The sequence below is a fragment of the Trichosurus vulpecula genome, chromosome 4, assembly GCF_011100635.1.
Source record: "Trichosurus vulpecula isolate mTriVul1 chromosome 4, mTriVul1.pri, whole genome shotgun sequence".
Classification (NCBI taxonomy): domain Eukaryota; kingdom Metazoa; phylum Chordata; class Mammalia; order Diprotodontia; family Phalangeridae; genus Trichosurus; species Trichosurus vulpecula.
Genome location: NC_050576.1, coordinates 60,737,540 through 60,761,070, shown reverse-complemented (window position 1 = coordinate 60,761,070; position 23,531 = coordinate 60,737,540). Strand labels below are relative to the sequence as shown.

Genomic DNA, 23,531 nt, shown 5'->3' with positions numbered 1-23,531 from the left:
GGTGCAAGGAAAGGGGGCCAGGGAAGAGACAGCTCTCAGTTCTAACAAGCAGCTGGGTCACGTCTGTCCAGGAACCAAACTTACCTGATCCCTGGAGCATGGGGTGGGCAATTAGCCATTTCTAACACCCTATTGAAAAAAAGAAAATGAAAGATCAATCCTGAGATGAGAGAAAAAGCACACACACACACCACACACACACACACACACACACACACACACACACACACCCCAAAACCTCAAACCTCTGAAGCTTCCTCATTGTGAACCGAAAGGGGGAGTGTGTGTCATCCAGCCTCCCTGTTGGCAGGTGCTTTCTGAAAGATCTTCTAGTCCTCACACTTCCTGAGGAGGCAGTCAGAAGAACAAAGCCTGCCGAGGTAGCTTTTCTCTTCATCGTCCCAGACCCGGCTGCCAATTGGCCTCCTGTCCCCCCCAGCACCATCCTGGGGGAAAGAAAGAGATGAAGTGGAAGGGGATTGTTATCGCCGCCATCCTGCAGGCACGGGTCCCAATTACAGGTAAGGCCAGGTTTTCAGATAGCAGGGGGGACTCTTTTAGAAATCCATTGGAGAAGGGGGAAAGAAATGGGTCTCTCCATCAAATTACTATCTTCCTGGCATCAGAGAAGGGGAGCAGCAATGGGGGAGACAGGATGGGACCGTACCTATGTTACGCCTGTCCTCCTCATTACAAGAAAGTTAGGCATTGTTTTAGAGTTAGCCACTCAAAGACATGACTTTCCTACATGTCCCCTACCTCTCCTAGATATAGATTTTTTTTCTAGGCATAAAAAAAGCCTTTAGGGGAAAATGAAGTGGGGGTCAAGACATAAAGGCAAGTGAAGCAATTGTCATTGTTTTGGGGGGAGGGTACAAGATAAAGCAGACCTGACCCAGAAACTGTCATCTGAGCCATGTTTCATGAGGCATGTCCCACTGTTAGATTTAGGTCTTCCACTTGCTACTTGGACCCTTTTCTTCTTTGCAAACTAAAAAGTATTCTCAAGCTATCTGGCTGGCTATCTCAGGATGAATGGTGAACGTTAGGTGGGCCAAAAGAAAGAGCTGGAGTTGGGCAGAAGTTTTGTGTTGGGAAGGGTCTTTCGTTTGCAGCCAATTTTTCCTGAGTCCTCAGGAGGGTATCTAGCCACTTCAGCCAGACCAGGCCCTCATTTTGCACGCTATCGTAAAGTGTTTATGAAAAGGCCAGACTTTCAAAAAGCTTTGTCATAGTTGGCCCCGCAGATTCATGGCTTAGAGAGAGGCCTGCAGGCAGGACCATGACACACCCAGCCTGGGCTCTGTAACAGCTGTCATGTGACTCGCTAGGCTTAATAGGGGTAGGGGGCAAGTGGAGAGCAAGAGGCTAGGGGACAGTGAGGGAGCGTAAAGGCAAAAGGATGCTGAGGCCGGCCCTTGGTGCTAGCCTCTTCTAGAGACACCTCAAGTGGCAAAAACCGTCGAATGACCTTGTTCTGATGTTCACTTCAGGATTATTTAATTTTGCCCTGTCTTCTAGCTCAGGGCAGAAGGAATGGGTAGCTTTGGAATTGAACATCTTACAGATATAGGGCTTTAATTTTCACCAAGGGTGAGATAAGCCTGGTTTGAACTTAAAGAGGTGAAGAAAGGAGCTAGAAATGGAAACTGCCTTCCAACAGATGTAGATAGATATAGACCTCTCTCCATATCTAGATCCCCACCACTTTACATGGTCAGACATTCAGCTCTATACTCTGAAGCCTCTGGGAGATGAGAAAGAAAGTTTGGGTGATTAAGAGAATAACATGGCACCTATGCCTCTATCAGGAGCACACTCTGTCTTCATTTCTTGGAGCAAGGTTATGGGAAATTGGGCGCCCTGACATTTTCTGTAAGAACACAACTTTCCTGCTTAACATTGTCCTTGTAAATAAGTCACATTGTATAACCATTTATGCACAAGTGAAACCCAAATGTATCTTCCTGTGAAAACAATATATTGGATTGAGGTGACTTATGGAAGCTCCATAATGCCCAAGCAAACAGTAAAATGTGTTGAATTTAGAGGATGGAGACAATCAATCAGTTGGCTCGTGGGGATTATGGGGGCACGGATTATGGGGGCACGGATCTAGAGCTAAGCCGATTAAGTGATATAGATTTTATCCATGAGATACTGTAACTATGTCTGGTTTGTACCTTCCCCTCACCTCCCTACCCTCACCAAAAAAAAACCCTACCTTAAACCAAAGTGAAACTTAGTTGTGATCCCAAACTGTAATGTTTGTAGATCAGTAGTAGACATATGTCTAGGCAGCAGTACCACTGGAGAAGCTAGAAAGTGGAAAGGAAAGGCAGGTCATTTCACCATAGAGTAGTTGTGGTGAAGAGTAAAGCTGAGATTCATCTTATGGGGACAGGACAGTATAGGGAGCCAAGCCTTTCGCCCCTTGGAGACAAAACAGAAAGCCAATGGACTAGCTTGTCAGCTTTTCTTCAATACTATTATTTCAACATCTGAATGACATCTGTAGCTGCCCAAATGAAAATTATTTAACTCAAGGCTGCTAGCAAAAGGACTTTTTTCAAATGGCTGCCATAGCAGGGCCTGATGGAAGGTCTCCTCATTAAGTATGGATAGACACCCCAGATTTGTTGTGGAAGAAAAAAATAGAGTGGCTTTGGTCCCAGAGGCCAAGTCTGTATAATGCCGTTGCTGAGGTGGCAGTTTGATACTGTAAAAAGAACCCTGGATCTGGAGTCGGTTGACTTGGGTTTGAATTCTGGTTTGACCATTTACTACCACTGGGACATTGGACAAGTTACTTCACCTCAAGGGTCCTCGGTTTCCTTGCCTATAGAATAAGAGCATTGAACTAATTAACTCTATGGTCCTCTCTGACTCTAAGGCTATGGTCCTTTGAAATGGCCACAAGCTAGAATTTGAATGAAGGCCTTTTTTTTCTCTTATCTATAATATTTAAAAAAAATACACACACACACATATATATATTATATATATATATATATACATGTATATATATATATATACATATATATCTTTCCTTTTTACAGTGATTTTTGCAGCATTACCACCACCTTAACCTTTATTTCTAAAGCAACAATATATCAGTCATTCTACAAAGCAAACAAAAAAATAAGCAATTAAAAAAAAAAAAACCAAACCCAAGTAATAACTAGACCACCCTATTATTGATTTTGCCAGAAGATACCAAAGCTTAAGTTATGGAGCATTTGAAATAACGTACATATTCACACTGCAAAGATAAGCTCTTCTTTTGTATCCTCATTGATATTTCCCACCCATGTCCCAAGGATGCTCCCTTTTTCCCATGATGGAGACTTAGGGCGAGAGACTGAAAATATTACCTATGTCCCACAGACAACCCCGAGGGCCATTAAGTAGGGAGCTACCACCTTTGTGAATGAAACCAAGTAACCTGGCATTATAGTTGTTTTCAGGAGATTCTCCGAACCTGGGCCTATATACAGGAGACTTACAGGGCAGAGATATGACTACCCATATGATTGGGTACCCATTGGTACCCAGTTATATCATAAAGCAAGTGATTCAATCCATTCGATAATGCTTTATTCATCTCACTGGAGACTTATCAGTACAACTGGTCACAAATTTAGGAGTTCAGTACTAACTCCTCTATCTTGACCCCCAAATGGGGATATTTCCTCATAGGCTTCAAGGATTTGGCTGCTCTCATAATAGTACAAATAAGCATCTTATTATTCTTTGTTTTATAGGGAAGTGTCCTTGGGAAAAAATATATTTGAGTAAATTCAGTGTCCTAGAACTATTACATAGAATTGACTCAAAGAATGTTTTGTAGAAAAATCCATCTAGTTGTCAATGATCAGCATTACACAGTCTTGAAATTGAATGCATACACAAGAGGAAATCTGTGCATAGATAAGAGTGTATGTGTAACATGTAACTGGGTCTCTAAGAAAAACTCTTTTAATATAAACTTATGAGCAACTGCTACACAATGTTCCGAGCATAAGCAACTTGTATTCCACTGCATTGGGAGAAGTGTTTAAGTATAAAGGGAATATTCATGCAAATGATATAAGAATAGGATCTTTTATGTTCATTTACGCCCCTAAAAATTCTTGTTTCGCTGATATACAAGAGCCAATCACTCCTTGTAATCCAGCACTTCTAAGATTTCTTAGGACAGGGCAAAAGTCTCCTTGGATTTACTGGTGCAATCCCCTCCAAAACTCTTGGAACCACATAACAATTTTGTGGCTCTTTTGCCTGATTAAATAATGATAAGTGTGGCTACTTTAAAAAATAGCACACATATTCTGTGTGTGCATTGAAAAACTATTTTAAAAAAACTTAAGTAAAAAAAAGTATCAATAAAGCAGGGGAAAAAAAAGAAATTCATAAAGGGCCATAGAAACAAATGGCAGTTTTATTACTACCTTCTTAAACTCATTATGTTCTGTTTTAAAGCAAATATACATAACCGAAGTTCATCATTTCACATATAATCCTTTTTTACTTTGTGTGTTTGAATTTTTGTGCTTGTTGATAATTAAGTTCATAATTAAAAATATATTTTTTAAAGATACATTTCATGATATAACTTGCATTTTAGTTGAAAGATAGTCCAAGAGAACCTTTTGTGGATCTAGAGCAGCCTGGAGATCTCGCGCCCTGACACTAACCCTTTGAGAACTCCTGTTCTCTTGGGTCTATGAATTAATTATAAATTGGCAAACAGCTGGCAATGAACTGAAATTTCTTTGGTCAACTAGGGCCAAAGGCTGCATTTATGCAGTGCTAAGACAATTAGTTGGTTCTGTCAATTTGGTCAATCAGTTAATCTAGTAAATTTTTCAAAGAAAGCCACACTGAAAGTTTAAGAAATTGACTGAGCCCCACTGACCCAGCTTTCATAGCAGAGGCTAAGCAAAAGTTTTCTTGAATCATGGTAAGTTAAATACGGCCATCTCATTCAGCCAGGGCCTAAAAAACAAGCATACTTATTAAATGATCATATAGTTAAAATAATTCTTATGGACTGATTTTAGTTTCTATTGGACTGGATTTTTAATTTCTATTGGACCTTTTACTCTGGAGAACAGAAGGATGCTGTACAATATTTCCTAAAAAATTAAGCAGTTAAAGTGGCAGGTCAAATGGTACAAAATAAAGGACCTAACTTATACCATCCCATGTGAGGCGAGAGGGCTGTTAATGAGGAGAAATTTAGAGCTAAGTAATTAGAATGGGGGAAAGGGTGTCCAGTGTATTCTCCAACTTGACCTAGACCATCGTGGAAAAGCCAAGAACATTCTTTACTTCTGCCTTTCTCCTTATGTTACTTAAAAGTAGACCAGCGAAAAGCTTTAAAAAATTGTTAGGGGTAGCTAAATTGTTAGTATGGAAAACAAGAAAAGGTTTTCATGGTTTAATATCTGTTATATTAATAAATATGCAAAACCCTTCAGGTGAGGAGAAGGGAAGGACTGTATAGGCAGCAACCTAGCTCAAATTTGTGTTTGGTAAGGGCAGTCAGAAGACCTGAATTCTAGTCCTAAGCCTGTCACTAACTTGCTGTGTGGTTTTGGGCAAATTTTTCTATCCCTCTGAGGACTGGTTTGAGTTCTTTAGCAGAAAGGAAAGGGCTTTTATAAACCTTAAAGCACCCTATAAAGGTGGGCCATTGTTAGCTAAATAAAAGGGAGTGTTCTAAAAAAAATTGAGGAAAAATTATTGAGGAAGAAGACTTCAATTCTTAAAGGATTCATGACTTGTGTGGATGCCCCTTGAACAAATGTAGTTCTCAGTGCTGCCGTGCCTTAGTAAAGGATGGTCATGAATCGATCAGGTCAAAATAATTCATGACCTGGTAGCCAAACATCTGATGGTTAGCCTCTCTGAACTTAGTTAGGTTGGCCCCCAAACAACTGGCATACGGAGAATATACTCCAAATGAACTTTTAAAAACAATCTACAAGATAACTGTGGAGTCAGCTGGGCTATTTCCTATATTTTTAGGTCAGATAAAGGTAGTTCTTCCACCCCACCCAACCCCACCCCTGCCCTCCCCCCACTCCTTTCCCCCCGCCCCCCCAGCCCTCCCTTATAATAAGTATAGTCAGGAAAAACAAATCAATCACCACACTGGCATTGACCAAAAATGTATGTCTCATTCTGTAAATCAATCATATTACCACGTCACTTGGGCATCAGAAATGCTAATTCATTCTCAGGCCTCTCTCCTTACTAAGTATGTATGGGGTATATGGAGTGTTCAAGGAAGACCAGCGCCTCAGGTACGAGGGCTTGCCGAGCCCTTTTCAGGGCTACTCATCCACCTTGGTTGTCTATCTGGACCTCAACTGTGGCTCCAAGAAGCTGTAACATGTGCAGTGTCTATATCCCAGTAAACCTCCTGGGCAAACAGGTTGGGGGTGACTGGTAGGCCTCAAGCCCATCAGTGAGTTAGCAGGGTGTCTATCCCAAGCATGTGAAGATTTCCCTCGGCAGAATGGTTACACCCCAGGGAACCTCAGTGGATGGGCTAAACCAGGTCGAGGGTAAGCGACAGGCTTCAAACCTGTAGATGAGTTAGGGGGATGTCTACTCCAAGCTTATGAAGACTTTCCCTGGTGGAATGGGCAGAGGAGAATAATTTGTTCCAACAGTCATAAAGGCGGCTGAAACAAGCATTGTGGAGTACTTAGAGATTGGTCAGACATTGAAGACACCGAGGTCGTCCACTGCATCCCAGGCCATTGCCAGTCATCTAGCCTTTGGTCTTGCCGCTGAAGTTAGATGACTCTGGAAGAGAGGGTGACTCTGATGACTTTGTGCAACTCTGCCTCACTTAAATCCAATTCACACACAAATCAAGACATCACCCCACGATGTCATTGGTCCTCTTTGAAAAAGATGAGCAACAATAGCAATTAAGGGTAAAACTACCCTCTTGAGTAGTCTGTGGCTCAGACGTGTTGTTGTCAGTCTCTCACCTCTAGTCCATTACCAAGAAGGGAAGGAGGAAAATGGGAAGGGGAAGGGAATAAGCATTTATGAAGTTCTGCTATGTACCAGGAACTGTGCTAAGTGCTTTACAAATATTAAATCATTTGATTCTCACAACAACCCTAGGAGGTAGGTGCTATCGTTAGCCACATTTTATAGTTAAGGAAACTGAGGCAGAGAGAAGTGCCATCTGTCAAGATGTGGGTGGCGTGTATCATCCCCAGCCTTATGAAGTCACAACTGCTGCTACATTGGTCAAAATTCCATAGTTTTTCTTTAAGTTATTATGATCACTTACTAAATTGCTCTCCTGGCCCAGCTCATTTCACTCTATCAGTTCAAACAAGTCTTTTGGGGTAGCTTCTGTTCAAACTCTAATTATCTCAGACTCTTTTTCCTTATGCTTTGGATAGGGAAAGCACTTGAAGTCATTTTATGAGTGGTTGAAGGAACAGAGGATAGAAAAGACTTAGAGAAGGGCACGGTAGCTCTCTTCAAATGTTACCCTGCTGAGGATGAATTAGTGTTTGGATGATTTCCTCTAGACTAGAGTATAGGGGCATGGGGTAGAAATGGCAAGAAGAAAATAAAATAAAATAAAAAAATAAAATTAAGGAAAAAAAGAAATGTCAAGAAGACATATTTTGGCTCAGTACACTGAGTAGATTCCCAATAATTAGAGCTGTCTGAAAATGAAATGAGCTTCCTCTTGAAGGAAGGAGTTCCCCATCCCTGGAAGCATTTTAAGGTGGCTAGAAGACCACTTATCAAGGATGTCGTAGAAGATTTCATGCCTTTGTTGGGGAGCTGGACTAGAGGACCTCTGAAGTCAGCTACTCCAACTCGAGGGCTCCATACAGGGACACTGGCTTAGGACAAACCTTGGAACCATTAAAAAAAACCACCCCCCAGACTGTGGGCATGGTGGTGGGATCGCATCCTGTGCTACATTAAGTAGGTATTTATTATGATAACCAAAGGAGAAAGAGTTGGGGCGGAGGAGGTGTAGGGAGGTGGGAGGGAGGGGAAGGGAGGCCATTGAAGTGCATGAGACAGACCTGATAATATGGAGTAAGCTAATATAGGAAGTGGTCAAGGGTGCCACAATGCTGTGAGTAGCCATTTGCCTACATTTGCTTTGCACGTTACATCGTTAGCTAATAACTGCGCAATTGGGCACTTAGTTCTTAAACTCGAAGAAAAGAAGAGGGAAAAAAATAGAACATAGATTTGCTTCTTTGCTGCACCCAGTCAAATGGGCCCTTGGCTAGGTTCTTATTCGTCAATGTGTAAGATAATTTATAATGGCTGATTTCTGAAGCAGGCCTTTTTAGAGGATTTGCCTCGACAAACATAGCTTCCTGTTTGAGAAGTTAGAGATGATTAATTCTTCGCCAGATATTTTCACTTAATATAACTCTTCCCTCTGATTATGGTCCAGTGGAATGAATCCTGGGTTTGAAGCCAGGGTCCTAGGCTTTGAATCTGGGCTCTGCTATTTACTGCAGACTAGTAAGTTTGGCATTAGTCTTAGGTAAAATGACAGAATCACAGAATGTTAGAGGTGGCAGGGACTTTAAAGATGATTTGGCTGCCCCTCTCATTTTACAGAGGAAGACACTGAGGCCCCTGGAGGGCAAGGGATTTGCCCGGCACCCCCCCCAAAAAAAATCACAGCTAGTTAAATTGCAAAAGCAGGACAAAACTGAGGTCCTTTTTCACCAAGTCTTTTGTTTAGTCCTCTCCATTACTCTGTTATGTTGGGCAAATCACCTCCTTTTTATCAGTCTCAGTTTACTTATTTGTAATGATGGGTTTGGAGGAGGCAGCTGGATAGTACAGCAGAGAGAGTGCTGGGCCTGGAGTCGGGAATACTCATCTTCTTGAGTTCAGATCTGGCCTTAGACACTTACTAGCTGTGTGACTCTGGGCAAGTCACTTAACCCTGTTTGCCTGAGTTTCCTTATCTGTAAAATGAGCTGGAGGAGGAAATGGAAAATCACTCCGGTATCTTTGCCAAAAAAATCCCCTTGGACAGTATGGTTCTCAGGGTTGTGAAAAATCGGATATGACTGAACAAGAAAAATGATGAATTTAGGTTAGATGACCTTTAAGGGTCCAGCTAGAGCTAAATCGCATGAGCCTATATGACATTGTTGATGTTTAATTGAAGTGCTACAAAAAAATTACTGTCCTTTGGAGTTTTCACCACAGTTCTGGTAAATGAGGTTTTCAATGTAAGTACTTTAAAAAAAAGATAAAAAATGTCACACTGCTACTTGCATTTTAGATCAGATGAAAAAAGTCTAAGAGAACTCTATGTGAATCTGTTTGGAGATACCACTTTGAAAACCTCTGTCTATGAGTTGATTACAAATTAGCAAATAATTAGCAGTGAATCTAAATTCCTTATCAGTTTGGTAGGGACAAAGGTAGCATCTATAAAATGCTAAGATTTGATTTGGTCAATCTGCTAATTCATTAAAGGGTGGGAGAGCAACAATAATTACACAGTCAACTGGATCCCAGTGAAATCTGCCTAAACACAGCCATATTTTAGGGTCTAAAAGACAAATGCACTCATTAAATGACTACACACACACATACTACATATACACACACACACACACATATACATATATACACACACACATATATATATACATAATACACACACATATATATATGCATATATGTATGTAAGACACATATGAGATATGGGTGTATATGTGTGTATGTATGACACATATAAGAGATATATATGCATATGTATGATGCATTAGTGATATATGTGCATATGCATGCATGTATGTTTATAAGATACATATAAGAGATATATATGTATATATGTTTGTGTGTGTATATGTGCATATAATTTGTCTTTTTTTTTCCTACCAGACCTGAGATTTCATTAGTGTTGGTAGCTTTCTATAATGCAGAACTACTTTTACTGAAAGTTATAGTGTTAGAGAATTGTCTAAGTCTAAGAGGAAATGTCACCTAATGAGTACAGAGTGGGCCCCCAAGTCAGGAGGAGCTGGGCTGAGCCCTGCCTCAGATACATCCTGGCTGTGTCAGACCCTTGGCATGTCACTTAACCTTTTATGCCCCAAATAGCTCTCATATTTTACATCTAATATACAAATATTTTGGCTTGACCAAAGAACCAACCATGGAAGGAAGGAAACAAGCATTTATTAAGCACCTACTATGTGCCAGACAATGTGCTAAGTGCTTTACAAATATTGTCTCATCTGATCCTCCCAATAACCCTGGGAAGTAAATGGAATTATGATCCCCATTTTACAATTGAAGAAACTGAGACAAAAATTAAATGACCTGCCCAGAGTCACACAGCTAGTGTCTGAGGCTACATTTGAACTCAGGTCTTCCTGACTCCAGGCCCAGAGCCCTATCTATTGTACCACCTATTTACACAACCATATTTAGCCAAAAATACACAAGTAAAGTTCCCAGAATGATGAGAAGGACCCCCTGTGGCAGATTTATGGGAAGACCTGAACAGGAGTCATCCAGGATGAACAAATGTGGACGGGTTGTGATCTGAATTTTTGGAAGGAACATGCATACCGAGGGGATCATAGGTCCTTTACAAAATCTGAGGATTTTAATGAGGTATTTCTGTGAGGTTTTGCTCATTCTGGAGTTTGTCAGTTATATGCATGTGCACGCACCCCTTGTTAATTAAGATTCTCATGTAAATCACATTTTTCGCAAATTAGTTCATATTTTAAATGTACTAGGGAACCTTCCCATAAATTGCTTTGTAAAGCAAAGAATAATAACCCCCTAATTGGTATGTTTTGTAAGTTTGGACAGCATTGCATGCTTTCATAAAAGCAAGTATACCTAGGCATAACTGACCCCCCACCCTCACCCCACCCCCACCCCCACCCCACCCCCCACCTTCATGGAAAAGAAGAATTATTTTTGAATAACAAATGTGAGGATTTAAACAGATAAACCCTCAATTGGCCTAATTTTAATCCTATATTAGCTCTTCTGTACCACCCAAGCTAAGTGTCTGGTCAACTCCAGGCCAACTCCAGTCACAGGACCCATTGCTGGTGTGTGTTCAGCAGATACAAAACCATTTTAATGTAGCTTTAGCCAAATAATGCCATGAAAAGAAACAATGTCAAAAAGAAAAACTAACAACGTATAAAGAACACAGCTGAAAATCAATTATCGTTAAGGGTAGCTTCCGTTGGAAGGAGGCGTTAGAAGAAATCCATAAGGTAACAAAAGATCTTTTGCCAAATTTTGCTTGGGAACTCAGTATTCAAATATACTCCACTGATTGTTTGGTTATCCACCTAACATTTGAGGATTAAATGGGACCCTATTTCCCTCTGCTGGTGTGGATAATTGAGGATTGACTGTATCTATTAGATAACATATTCCTGTCTCTGAAAAATGTGAACTATAATCCACCGTATGTGACTCCATTAAAACAACAGCTCTGTTGCCTGAATAAGAAGTGATCACAGAGAATCAAGAGGTAGGGAGAAATGAAAAGAAGGGGTAAGTCCTGAAGATTCTGGAACCAGCAGAGTTGTTAGATCTAGCAACGGATGTTAGTGCTACTACAGCTACTACGGTGGCTAAGGTGACTAAGACTTGGGCAGTTTTTTAGTTGCTTAATTACAAAAAGGCCAGGGACAGGAGAAGCTGTTCCTTAGAAGAAGAGGAAGACCCAACCAGCTGGAAACTTCCTACAAGCCCTGCCTTTCCTTAAACCACATTTAATTGTAGAGCTACTCACACCTTCTAAGGCTCACAGGCATTGTGTGAGTGTGTATGTATGTTTGTGTATGTACTCATGTTCTTTGGGGAGTGAGGATGAACTCTGCTTGGTCTCACTCATGCAAATGAGTTGCGCATATTATTTAGCAAATCCCAACAAATTCCCTTCTCTGGAGAAGAGAATAGAGAAAAAAACCTTATTGAGCTTGGGAATCTATGGAACATGAGGTGCTGAGTTATAGGTTGATGGGAATTTCCCTGGCTTGTTGTTCATCCGGTTCATAGGTTACTAGCGAAGGGGGGAATGGAAAATGATAATTCTCAGAACTCATAGTCAAAGTTCCACATGTCATCTCTTATGGCGAGTGAGCCGCTAGCACAGATAAGGTTAGGTCCGACTCAGAATGGCCAAGCAAACCAACCCTAAATTTACCTACTGGTTAAAAAAAATATGACCAGACTACAGAATGTTCAGTGCTCGTCCCCAGTGGCCACGCCTACAATTCTTTGTCGCTGTACTAAGATGGTAAAAAAAAAAAAAATCCACTTAATTTTTGGCCGCCTGAATAGTCAATCAATTGCAAAACAGTTGTTGAATTTCTATAGATGATACAACCCGGTCATTAAGAAGGTTGCTAAACCTAGACTGCCAGTTTTGCAATCTGATTGTTTGGACATTCTAGTCATTTCAACAATTTGGCCTAAAGCTTAGCAACCAGTCCGTACTTGTTACTCTGATCATCGACTGTGTGTCCTACGCCGCGCAAAAAGGCAAACAGTTCCTTCAAATCAATCCTGTTGACTGGGCCAATATGACGGAATTTGGTGGTGTGAAATGCCAGAAACCACAGGTAGGCACTGCTGGCGCCGTACGTCGCAGCGTCAATTTTTGCCAATATCTCAGCTTGTCTATAGATGGATTTCTTCAAGGTCTCAAACTGATTTTGGTCAACTTTTGGTTTGTGGGCCTATGCTCATTTGCATGTCTGGCCCAATAGCTAGAGTAGCTTTCATAGAGGAAAATCCTCACCCATGATTTTTTGGGGGAGCCTGGTTTCATGGAGTAGTGGGCTTTACTGTCTGTGGTCTTTTGTTGATCAGCCTTTCTAGAATCTCAAGGCCAACTAGCGAGATTCTCCCTTCAGAGGTCATCTTGTCCAGTGCTTGAATAATACTCACAGCTCCCTGTATAGTTGTCTTCTTCCTTTTGGTTCTCTTCCTCCCATAGCAATTCATTACACTATACACAAACAGGGCTTGTTCACCCATCGCTCTACGTTAGCTTCCGCCTTGCCTTGCCACCATTTTATACATAATGTTTCCAGCAATGATTAAATGCCTTGCCCCAGTCAAAAAATCTTTAAAAGGAAAAAATCAGCAGGAAAGCATGATTTCACTGATAATAAGCCAAACAGCTTGGACTGAGTGAGCTGGAACATGCTACCGATATGCAAGGTAGAATTTATTTTGTACAGTAAATACATTTTTGGAAGAGTTTGGTATGAAACAAATCACATTTTAAATGCATCTAGAAGCTTGCAATTTAAAGAATATTGTGGCAAATTATTTTGAACATGTATGGATCTTTTTATAATATAAATAATCTTCCCTCCCCCCCACTTAATTCATCTTGTTTTTAAGTCTGTGTTTTTAAAGTTTCTTGAGGTAGAGAATAGGTACATTGGTTTGGTTGTTTTTTAAGTGAGGCAAACCTGCTACTTTTTAAGTTTTAATAGCTTAAAATGACACTAAGACATTTGGGAAACCCTGTGTTAATCTGAGTTTTGGTAGATTACATCATTAGGGTCAGCATGACAAATTTTTAGGGGGTCGTCGGGGAGGGAGTTGTAGGAAGAATTTATTTTAAAGAGCTGACTACAATGTCTGGCACTAGAAAAAGGGCTGAATTTGAAGTCAAGGGATCTGAGTTCAAATTTCAGCTCTTCAGTTTTACTGGCTAGGTGACTTTTCCTTCCCCAGCTTTCTAAAACCTCTTTATGTGTTATCTTTTTGTATTAGAATTTAAGCTTCTTAAAAGCAAGACTGTCTTGTCTGCTCCTGTATGTTTCCCTAGCACATAGCACAGTGCCTAGCACATAAAAAGTGCTTAATAAATGATCTTTCTGTCTATCTTCCACATTCCCAGGCAACTGGCTATCTTCTCTGAGGTTCTTGGAGGCCCCATCCAATTCTAGCTGCCATCCAGTGCCACCTAAAACTTCCCCCAAATTCTTCTACCTCCAGGCTAACTCCATTAAAAAAAAATCTCTATTTCCAGAGAATTTGTTTATCATTTGTGACAGGAGCAATATTTTCAAGGATTCTGCCACATGGGTTTGGCTGCCTTTTCCTAAGGCCCCATGGTTGGCAGTCCAGGCAGCCTAGGCTAGGCTAGTTTTTCTTTAAAAGGCATTGAAATATGGTCCTCAAGGCTGAATTGGCTCAGGTGACTAAGACTTGGGCAGTTTTTTGGTTGCTTAATTACAAAAAGGCCAGGGACAGGAGAAGCTGTTCCTTAGGCTTCTGACCCTGGGACCATCATAGGCAATACAGTTAGCAAAGAGCCCCACTCAATGAGTCAAGGCCACAATCTTGTTGAGTGTGCTTTCTATGCTATATCTAAGTAACCTTTTGTTAACTAGTAAATGTACCATCAGTGACCTGTTTTGCCTTAGTCTCCAACCTGAGATACCAGACTGACCCTAGGTCAGGCCGGGCCTATTACAACAGGTATCACCATATACAATGGAATTATATGGTCCAGATTATGTAACAGTTCAGTTATATAGTTATATTCTCAGTTATATACAGTCAGTTATATAGTTTAGTTAGATTGGGGTAGTCAGGAAAGGCTTCAGGGTGGATGGGGGGTGATTAAAGAAGACTTCCTAGAGAAGGTGGTAGATGATTAGGATGTTGAAGAAAGAAAATAGAGTTTAGGTGGGTAGGGGGTTGGGGGTAGGGAAGAGTGCCAGGAGCATGTAAGTACACTTTAGGAGAGTAGAAGGATCCGACAAGTTCACCGTCAAAAGCTGATTTCTAAGCAGAGCCCTTTATTCTTTTTTCATCATCCTTGACTCTCTGACCCACCCAAGTTACTTAGGATAGATAATTTAAGGGATATTGAGTGATGGACAATGAAAAGATAAATAATAAGGCAAAGACCAGCAATCATATTTTGCTCTTAGTCAACCACAACAAAAGAGAAGAGAGAGCCTTATCCATAGACATAAAACCTTCCAACAACCTGAGGAGGTTCTAACAGCCACATTTAAAAAAAAAAGGGACCACTCATTCATAAGAGTGATAAAGTTCCTTTGATTACTATAATATAAATTTCCTTCAGAATCAAAGATTCAAGCCTGTTTCCACAAAGTAAATCTCCTCAACTGCCCCAACAAGGGGACAATTTTTTGAGTTGTTTCAATGAGGTTTCAATTTATCTATTCAAAGAACGACAGCATTTCAGAACTAAAAGGGACCTTGGAGATCATTTAGCCTCATTGTCCTAACTAGCAATTTGGGCACCTGGGGCAAGCAACAGAAGATCAACCTTGTAATTCATGATGTGAAAATAATACAAGAAATCATTTAGACAAACTCACTTGAGTAGTAAGGGGAATTAGTTGCCACAATGACTCACAGATGGGTACATCTGGCAGCTTCTCATTTTAACTAATTTTCTTGCTAACTAGATGTTAAGTCACATGAATGAGTGAAAAAACATTGGTTAAGTGATTACTATGTTCCAAGAACTTTGCTAAGTAAGCACTGGAGACATTCTGTAAATGCAAAAGCAACGACAGTCTCTACCCTCAAGAAACTTACCTTCTAAGAAGGATACGACACGCACAGATAAGTGGTAGTCAGAGATGGTGAATGAGAACATAGTAAAGGAGATTGATATGCCCCATCCAGGAACAATGGCAGAGTTCATTTGATGATCATGGCTCCAGAACTGGAGAGAGAGGGGAAGGAAAGAGAAGGGAAGCAAAGGGAAGGGAAGGCAAGGTTATTGGCAAGGCTGTGGAGGAAGGGGTTGGAGAATAGGGAATGGAGTGAAGCATGGTGGCTAGGGCATTTCTCAGAAAATATTTGGAGAGTCACCAATCAGAAGAGCAGGATCCCAGGGTAAAAGTTCCTTGAGGGTAGGGATTCTTAGCCTTTTTGTGTGTCATGTACTGCTTTAGCAGTCTGGTCATTTCAGTCATGTCTGGCTCTTTGTGACCCCATTTTGGGGTTTTCTTGGCAATGATCTTGGAACAGTTTGCCATTTCCTTTTCCAGCTCATTTTACAGATGAGGAAACTGAGGCAAACAGGGTGAAGTGACTTGCCCAGAGTCACATAGCTAGTAAGTGTCTGAGGCCAGATTTGAACTCAAAAAGTTGAGTCTTCCTGACTCTATCTGATAGGGTGATGGGACCTGGACCCCTAAAAAGGAAAAGACCGTATCTTTGAAAGTAACCCAGTCCCTGAATTTTCCCATACATTTTAGCAGCCCAGATCACTGGCTCCTCTGCCCAAGGCAACTGGCCTACCCTAACCCAACTAGATCACCTAATTAGCTTACTTGTCATCCTTTCACGGTGCTCATGGGTCCACCCCAGACTACTTGTATATACCCACCACTCCTTAATCACATCCAGATACTTTCACTGTTCTTTTTGTATATGAGCTTCAGTCTCACCACCATTAAGTTGCAGATTCCCTAAGCATCTCACCTGCACTAGCTGCATTACAATAAACCTTGCCACTTTGACTGGAAGACAGTTTGAGTATAAGAATTGATTTCAGGTGGATGTCGCCCTGTACCCTGACATTTCCGGGTTCCCAGCAACCCTAAACCACATCATCCACTGAGCCACCTAGCTGCCTATACAATAAAATACATAGCATTAAAAAAAGAAAACTAATTACATTGAAATACAGTTATCAATTTTTTTTTTTAAAGTTACATGACCCCAGGTTAAGAACTCCTGATCTAGGACATAGTCTCTGGTGTGGGAAGCAAGCTCTGTTGTTTCTTTTTTGCCACAGTATTTATATTAAATACTGTAAGGCAGGTAGGGCGCTCAGTGAAGTGCCCAGACTAGAGTCAGGAAGACTCCTGAGTTTAAATTTGGCTCCAGACACTTACTAGCTGTGTGACCCTGGGCAAATCACTTCGCCCTACTTGCCTCAGTTTCCTCATCTGTAAAATGAGCTGGAGAAAGACATGGCAAACCACTGCAGTATCTTTGCCAAGAAAACCCCAAATGGGGTCATGAAGAATCTAAAATGACCAACAACAACCACAAATTTATATTAAATTTTGGCACCTTTTGCACTTTTGCACTCTAGGTGCCTCATCCTAGTTATGGTTGTTTAGCTCAGCCTTTTATTTTACAACCAGAGAAACTGAAGCCTAGAGGTGTTAAATGACTTGCCGAGAGTCAGTCAACCCAGGACTTAGAACCTCCCCCCTCCCCACCCCCCTTCTCTTGATGATAATTAAGGTTTCTGTTTCCTCTTTCTGGTCTAAGGAGGCTCATGGTTACTATTATTGTTACTTAACTCCCAGTGACTCGCCCAGGATCTCATGTCTAGAACGTGTCTGAGGTGGGTGTATGAACTTGGATCTTCTTGACTCCTGGTCCAATGCCCTGCACACTGCACCACTTAGCTGACTTTTGCATTGATACAGGGTTTTAATATTTGCAGAATACTTTGTATGCGTTAACTCATTTGAATCTTGCAACAACTTTGTGAAAAAGATACAGTTATTAGCTCCATTTTATCACGAAGGAAAGATAGTTCACACAGCAAGTATCCGAGATCTGTCTGAACCCAGGTCCAAGCTAGGAACCTCTGAAAGACTTAGAAAGCACCTTAGAAATGCACGGTGGAGAACTCAGTCCAGAGGCACAGCAGAAGGCACAGAGACACACTTTTTTTTGACCTAGGCATCTTAGAGACAGCATCCCCTGAAAACATGTAACTCGGTCAGTAGACTTGCACATATAGTGATTTTTATCAATGCTCAGTTGGGCCCTCCCCCCACCCCCAGGAGATGGAGTAAATGAGTCTCACCCCGAAGTAAGGTTGCCTGGGATTCCAGTTTCACCAGGGGGTTGCCCTTCGGAGAAACATCACCAGCATATTCTCTACTCTCGAAATGAGCATGAGCAGCAGTGCAGCCTACAGAGCCAGATGTGAGTGTAAGGCAGCTTTTGTTCACATGTGCACAGACCCCTTTTCCTGCCCTTCACCTGACGTCTCTGCCCCACAGAGCAAACAACAACCAAACCCACTCCTCAGTACAACCTCCTCAGCAGGGAGATGTGGACAAAAGGCAGGTTTTCAGGTCATCGCCATCGCCGGCTCAGCTGAAGCAGGATGACTGTTCCAATTTGTTCATGTCCTTGTGAGGAAGAACATTACAAGTCAGAATCCCAGAATGTCAGAGCCTGTAGGGATCTAAGAAGTCAGCTAGTCTAGGAGACCATATTGATCAGATGAGAAATCAAGGCAGAGAGAAGTGATGGGATTTGCCCAGAGTGACACAGACAGTGAGTTTAGAAGAGGAAGGATCTAAGTGCAGTTCCTCTGACTACAAATATAGTACTTTTTCTGCTCTGCCATATTGATCATTGAATCCAGCCCCAATTTGCAGAAAGACTGAGGCTCAGAAAAAAGGGAATTGCACAAGGTCATGCATATGGCCAGTAAGTTGCAGAGTCAGCACTTGAATCTGGTTCTTCTGCTCTCATTTGATTCTGAATTGGGGTCAATAACTATTTGAGAAATAAGATTTAGGGCCAACCCTGGGGTGAGAGGGAAAATGGACATCTATGTTGGTTTTCATTTTCAGTCACATGAGTTTCTGGTGAGACTAGTTTTTGTTCAGAACAGGGACCTGAGCTGCAATCTAGGATTTTTCTTGGTGGTGACAGAAGACATGGAATGGGGAGGAGTCAGAGGCAACTTGGTCAGAGGAAAACAACAGCTTGCCTAGTTCATTTCTTTTTCCTCAGCATTCATAGAGAAAAGTCTGTAGATATAGTGTATGAAAATGGTGAAATAGCCTCCTCTGCTTCTCTCTGCTGTTAGAAAATGGCGGTGATGCACACTGGTACAGAAAGGGGTTCTGAGCCAAGCACCACTGGCAAAGGGGTATCTCCATTTGCCTGTGTGGCTTGAGATTTAAAAAGCAAAAAAAAAAATGTATTGGGGGCTATTTTTTATTTTTTTAAAAAATATTTTATTGATGATCTTTTTTGGTTTTTATAACTGTCACTTCCCAATGACTCTCCCCCACTACCCATCACCAAATAGCATCTTCCTTGTAACTAGTAAATAGAGTCAAGGAAAATAAATCAACATGTTGTCTGTCTGAAAATTCGTACCTCATTCTGCACCTATCACCCACTATCTCTGTGTCAAGGAGCAGCAAGGTGAATAGAGTGCTGGACCTATAATCAAGAAAGCCAGAGAGTAAATCTTGCCTCAGAGTTGTACTAGATGTGTGACCTGGCCAAGTCATTTAACCACTACAGGCTCAGTTTCCTCATCTGTAAAATTTGTTGTTCATTTGCTTCAATTGTGTCTGACTTTGTGACCCCATTTGGAGTTTTCTTGGCAAAGATACTGGAGTGGTTTGCTGTTTCCTCCTCCAGCTTATTTTACAGATGAGGAAACTGAGGCAAACACGATTAAGTGACTTCCTAGGGTCACACAGCTAGGAAATGTCCGAGGCTGCATTTGAAAGGCAGAGAGATGAGTCGTCCTGACTCCAGGCCGGGCACTCTATACACTATGGCGCCACCTAGCTGCCCCATCTGTTAAATGGGGATAAGGATATAACCAACTTTCCGGGGTTGTTGTGAAGGTTAAAAGAGACAATCTAAACATATGTAAATCGATACCAAATGTATATATTTATACATATATGTGAACGTAAAGCACTTTGCAAACCTTTCGGCACTATATGAAAATGTTAGCTGTGCTTCTCCATCAATCCTCTTGAGTCTCTTATTGCTGGATGCAGTGAACACAGCCGAGAGGTCTTTCTGTGCTGCTTTCCTCTACATTACTGGGGTCACTGTGGAAATTATTCCCTTGGTTCTGATGATTTTATCCAGTATCAATTGATACAAGTCTTCCCAATTCTGTCATTTCTTTTATTACCATAACATCCCATAACACTCATATGCCACAATTTGTGTAGTGTTTTTTCAATTGATTGGTAGTCACTTGACTACTCCAAAAAAATATATAATATGTAATAAATATGTTCAAGTATCTGGGATCTTTCCCTCTATGTTAAAACCTTGTTGTCATACATGCCTACTAATGCATGTACCTACTAATGGGTATTTACCCTAAGGTATATGCTATGTTACAGGATATATTCAGTTTTGTTTTGCTTTGTTTTGTTTTTTGGTTTTTTTTTTTAGTATAAGTTTTAGTATTAAATACAGATTTTTTTCAGAAGAGTGGGACTTTTTCTTTACAATGCCCACATTCTATCCCCAAGTGCTGATACTACACTTGACAGATAATTTCCATCTCTGTGGTAGTAAATGAATTGGTGACTCCCTGGTGGTTGTGAACAATTAAACACTAATAGATTTTAAGTCTTGGCTAGGTTCCTTGAACAGCATTTAATTGAAGGTCCTGAATCACTAATTTGTTAGCTGTGGCCTGTCTTCCCCTTCTGTCTCCTATATCACCTTACTTTTTTACCTTACCTTTATAGCCTCATTTATGGGAATATTTAGGATAAAATCAAGGCCCATGTTAAGGTCCTGTGCCAAGGAGACATCCTTAGATTTGTTACATGTTAAGACATCAGCTCACCTAACAGCACTTGTGTGAGTGCCTGACACTGAGAATGTCAATGAATGCTGCTGGTATCATATGTTCTAAGGAACCACAGAGCTGTGGTCATTTCAGATACATTCCAAACCTGTGAAGACTTGATGGCCTCACTAGAGTTACTTACCTACAAGACTGAGATGGATAGGGCAATAGGGTCACCCGGGATGGCATCTCTCAAGTTATTTCCTGAAAGTTGTATTCTAGACATATAGGATAAATCCTACTTTCCTGGCCCTAGAGGTGGACCAGGAACTTTAGACAGACATTGAAGTCCAGTCATTGTGTGGGTGAGATGAGGGGGAGTCCACCAAATCGATCAACCAACAAGCATTTATTAAGCACCTACTATGTGCCCAGCACCATGCTAAGCACTGGGGATACAGAGACTAGAATGAAAACAGTCTGTGCCCTCGATAAGCTTTCAGTGGACAGGGAAACCTTCCTTCTAAGCACTCAGCCTTGTGAAAGCTGTTGCAGACTTGGGGTGAGAGAAGGCTATCTTTCTTAAGTCCGCATTGACTTCTTTAGAATCTGGTCATTTGAGAACAGGGAAGATATATGTTGGTAACTAGAGGAGAGGTGAAAGTGGCAACAAGACCAAAGACCGTGATGCCAAGAACAGGAACCCACAGGTTTGCCCACACAAGTGCAGCTGCACACCTGTTATAAGACCGTTGTTCTCTGGCCTTGGTTCACCTGGGGGGTTCTTACCAATGGCACTGGTCTGAAAGTGGCAAGGACATTTTTATAAGTTTTGAAATTTTTTTTTCCCGGATAGAGAGACTGTGTCACTGATGGTTCTTATGAGTGAGGGAATTAAATTCAAATTCCAGCCAGGGGGGTGGTAAAGGCCCAGCACTGTTGTCTGGTAGCCCATATGAGTAAGGGAAAGCTGTGGGGAAAGCTGCAGCAGGTGGCTGTAGGCAGAGAAGTTACTTCGCTTAGGCTCTGTAGCTGCCTGGCTTGGAATGAGTGTAAACAACAGTAGTTTTCTGTTGTGGGCAAGAAACTTTGAGGGTCTTCTCTTCCTAGCTTGACATTCTTTGATGGTAAATTAGGCCATCTTTTGTCTTAATTCTTGCCTAGCCGTTCGTCATGGAAGGGCTTTGCCTCAGACAAACCAAGACCTGTGAAACAAATTTGATTTAGAAAGGCCAAGGTTATCCACTACATCCCCGGCCGTCAACGGTCATCTTGATTTTTGGACTTAGATGACTCTGGAGCAGAGAATGTGGCTGATGACTTTGCCCAACTCTGCCTCACTTAAATCCAATTCACACACAAGTGAAGACATCACCCTGTGATGTCATTGGTCTTCTTTGAGAACAAAGGATCAACAAAACAGCTGCCTGATATGAAAGATTTAATTTAAATTAATTTAAATATTTGGTGCCTCATCTTATAGACATACATACAGACATACAAAAAAAACCCTTCATGCTTACACATATATGCACAAATAGATACACATATGCATGCATGCATATATGGATACACATATGTGTATGTACATATTGTTGGATTGTGAAGACAAACAACTTTGAAAGTCTTAAGAACTCTGCTCAATAGCAGAGACCACTCACAATTCTGGAGCACCAATGGTGATGCATACTATCCGCCTCCTGGAAGAGAGGAGTTAAATTCAGGGTATAAAACGAGAGGTGTAGTTTTTGAACTCCCGGTGAGGAAATTTATTTTCCTCAACTATATTTGTTACAAGGACTGTGTTATTGTTGTCATTGTTTTTCCAATGGGAGGGAGAGAGAATATATTTTTGGTAACCTTCTCCCCACCTCCTGCCTCCCAAATAAATAGATAAATGAGGGAGGATGAATTGGAGCGGGGAGCTTAGCCTTTTCTATATCTTGACTCCTTCGACAATCTGATGAAGCCTATGGATCCCTTCTAAGAACAATGTTGTTAACTGCATAAAATACACAAGATTATAAAGGAAATGAATTTTTATTAAAACTCATTTATTAAATTTTTAAAAAAACCTAGTTTATGGATACTGGATTAAGAACCCCTGGATTGGGAGATCCTTAAGGTCTCTTCAAGTTCTAAATCCTATGATATTACAAAATCCTTTCTATCTACCATAAATCCCTAGAAGGGCTCATACTACCCTCACTTTTGATTTTCAGGCCAGAAGGTCAAACTATATTATCTCCACTATCATTATAATCTGGAAATATATTCATGCCTTTTTAAGAAGTTCATTCTAATGGAATGTTTCCATCTCAATCACATTTTTAGTTCCTTTTTACATGGTTATCATCTTTCACTTCTCCCCTAACATGTATCCTCTGCTGCAGAGTGAATTGGGGTTAAGGCTTGGTTTTTGAGAAAGAAATCTAGCCAGTAAACCTGAAGTTAAGGAGGCAGCATTCAGCCATCGAAATGGAGCAGGGAGAGGAAGCAGAGGCAGAGGCTACTCACAGGTTGTGTTTGTCCTTCGTTCTCGAAGAGGACCATGACATCAGGGAAATGATGACATGATTTGCAATTGACTTTGATTTGAGTGAGGGAGGGCTGTGTAAGGTCACCAGCCTCACTTCTCCTCCAGAGCCATCTGGGTCCAGCAGCCTGATATTCACCAGGACAACTGGAGATTCACTCTGGGGCTCATAGATTGGACAATAGGTCCTTGCCCCCCTAGCACAGAGTGAATGTAAGTACCAAATAGTAACTATTTCTCTTTTGGCCAGGAATCCTGAGGGTCTTCCCCCCAGTTGGATTTTTTTTTTTGAGTTTTGATTAAAGGGGCCATACCTTGATTAACTTGTTAAAGAGGCCTATTCACCTCACTCAAAGTGAAAACATGAAAAGACCTTAGCCCGAAAGGGCCAGGGTCTCCCAATGCATCCTGGGTCATCTCCAG

At 41.2% G+C, this 23,531-nt stretch overlaps 1 protein-coding gene across 1 annotated transcript in view; it reads left to right on the top strand.

Annotated features, from left to right (window-relative positions):
- The first annotated feature begins 365 nt into the window (after nt 1-365).
- CD247 (CD247 molecule) overlaps nt 366-23,531 on the top strand; it is a 99,735-nt gene continuing 76,569 nt past the window's right edge. The window contains exon 1 of the mRNA XM_036756382.1: nt 366-521. Coding sequence (XP_036612277.1) covers nt 464-521 — 58 coding nt within the window. The 5' untranslated portion in view covers nt 366-463. The remainder of the gene's footprint in view (nt 522-23,531) is intronic.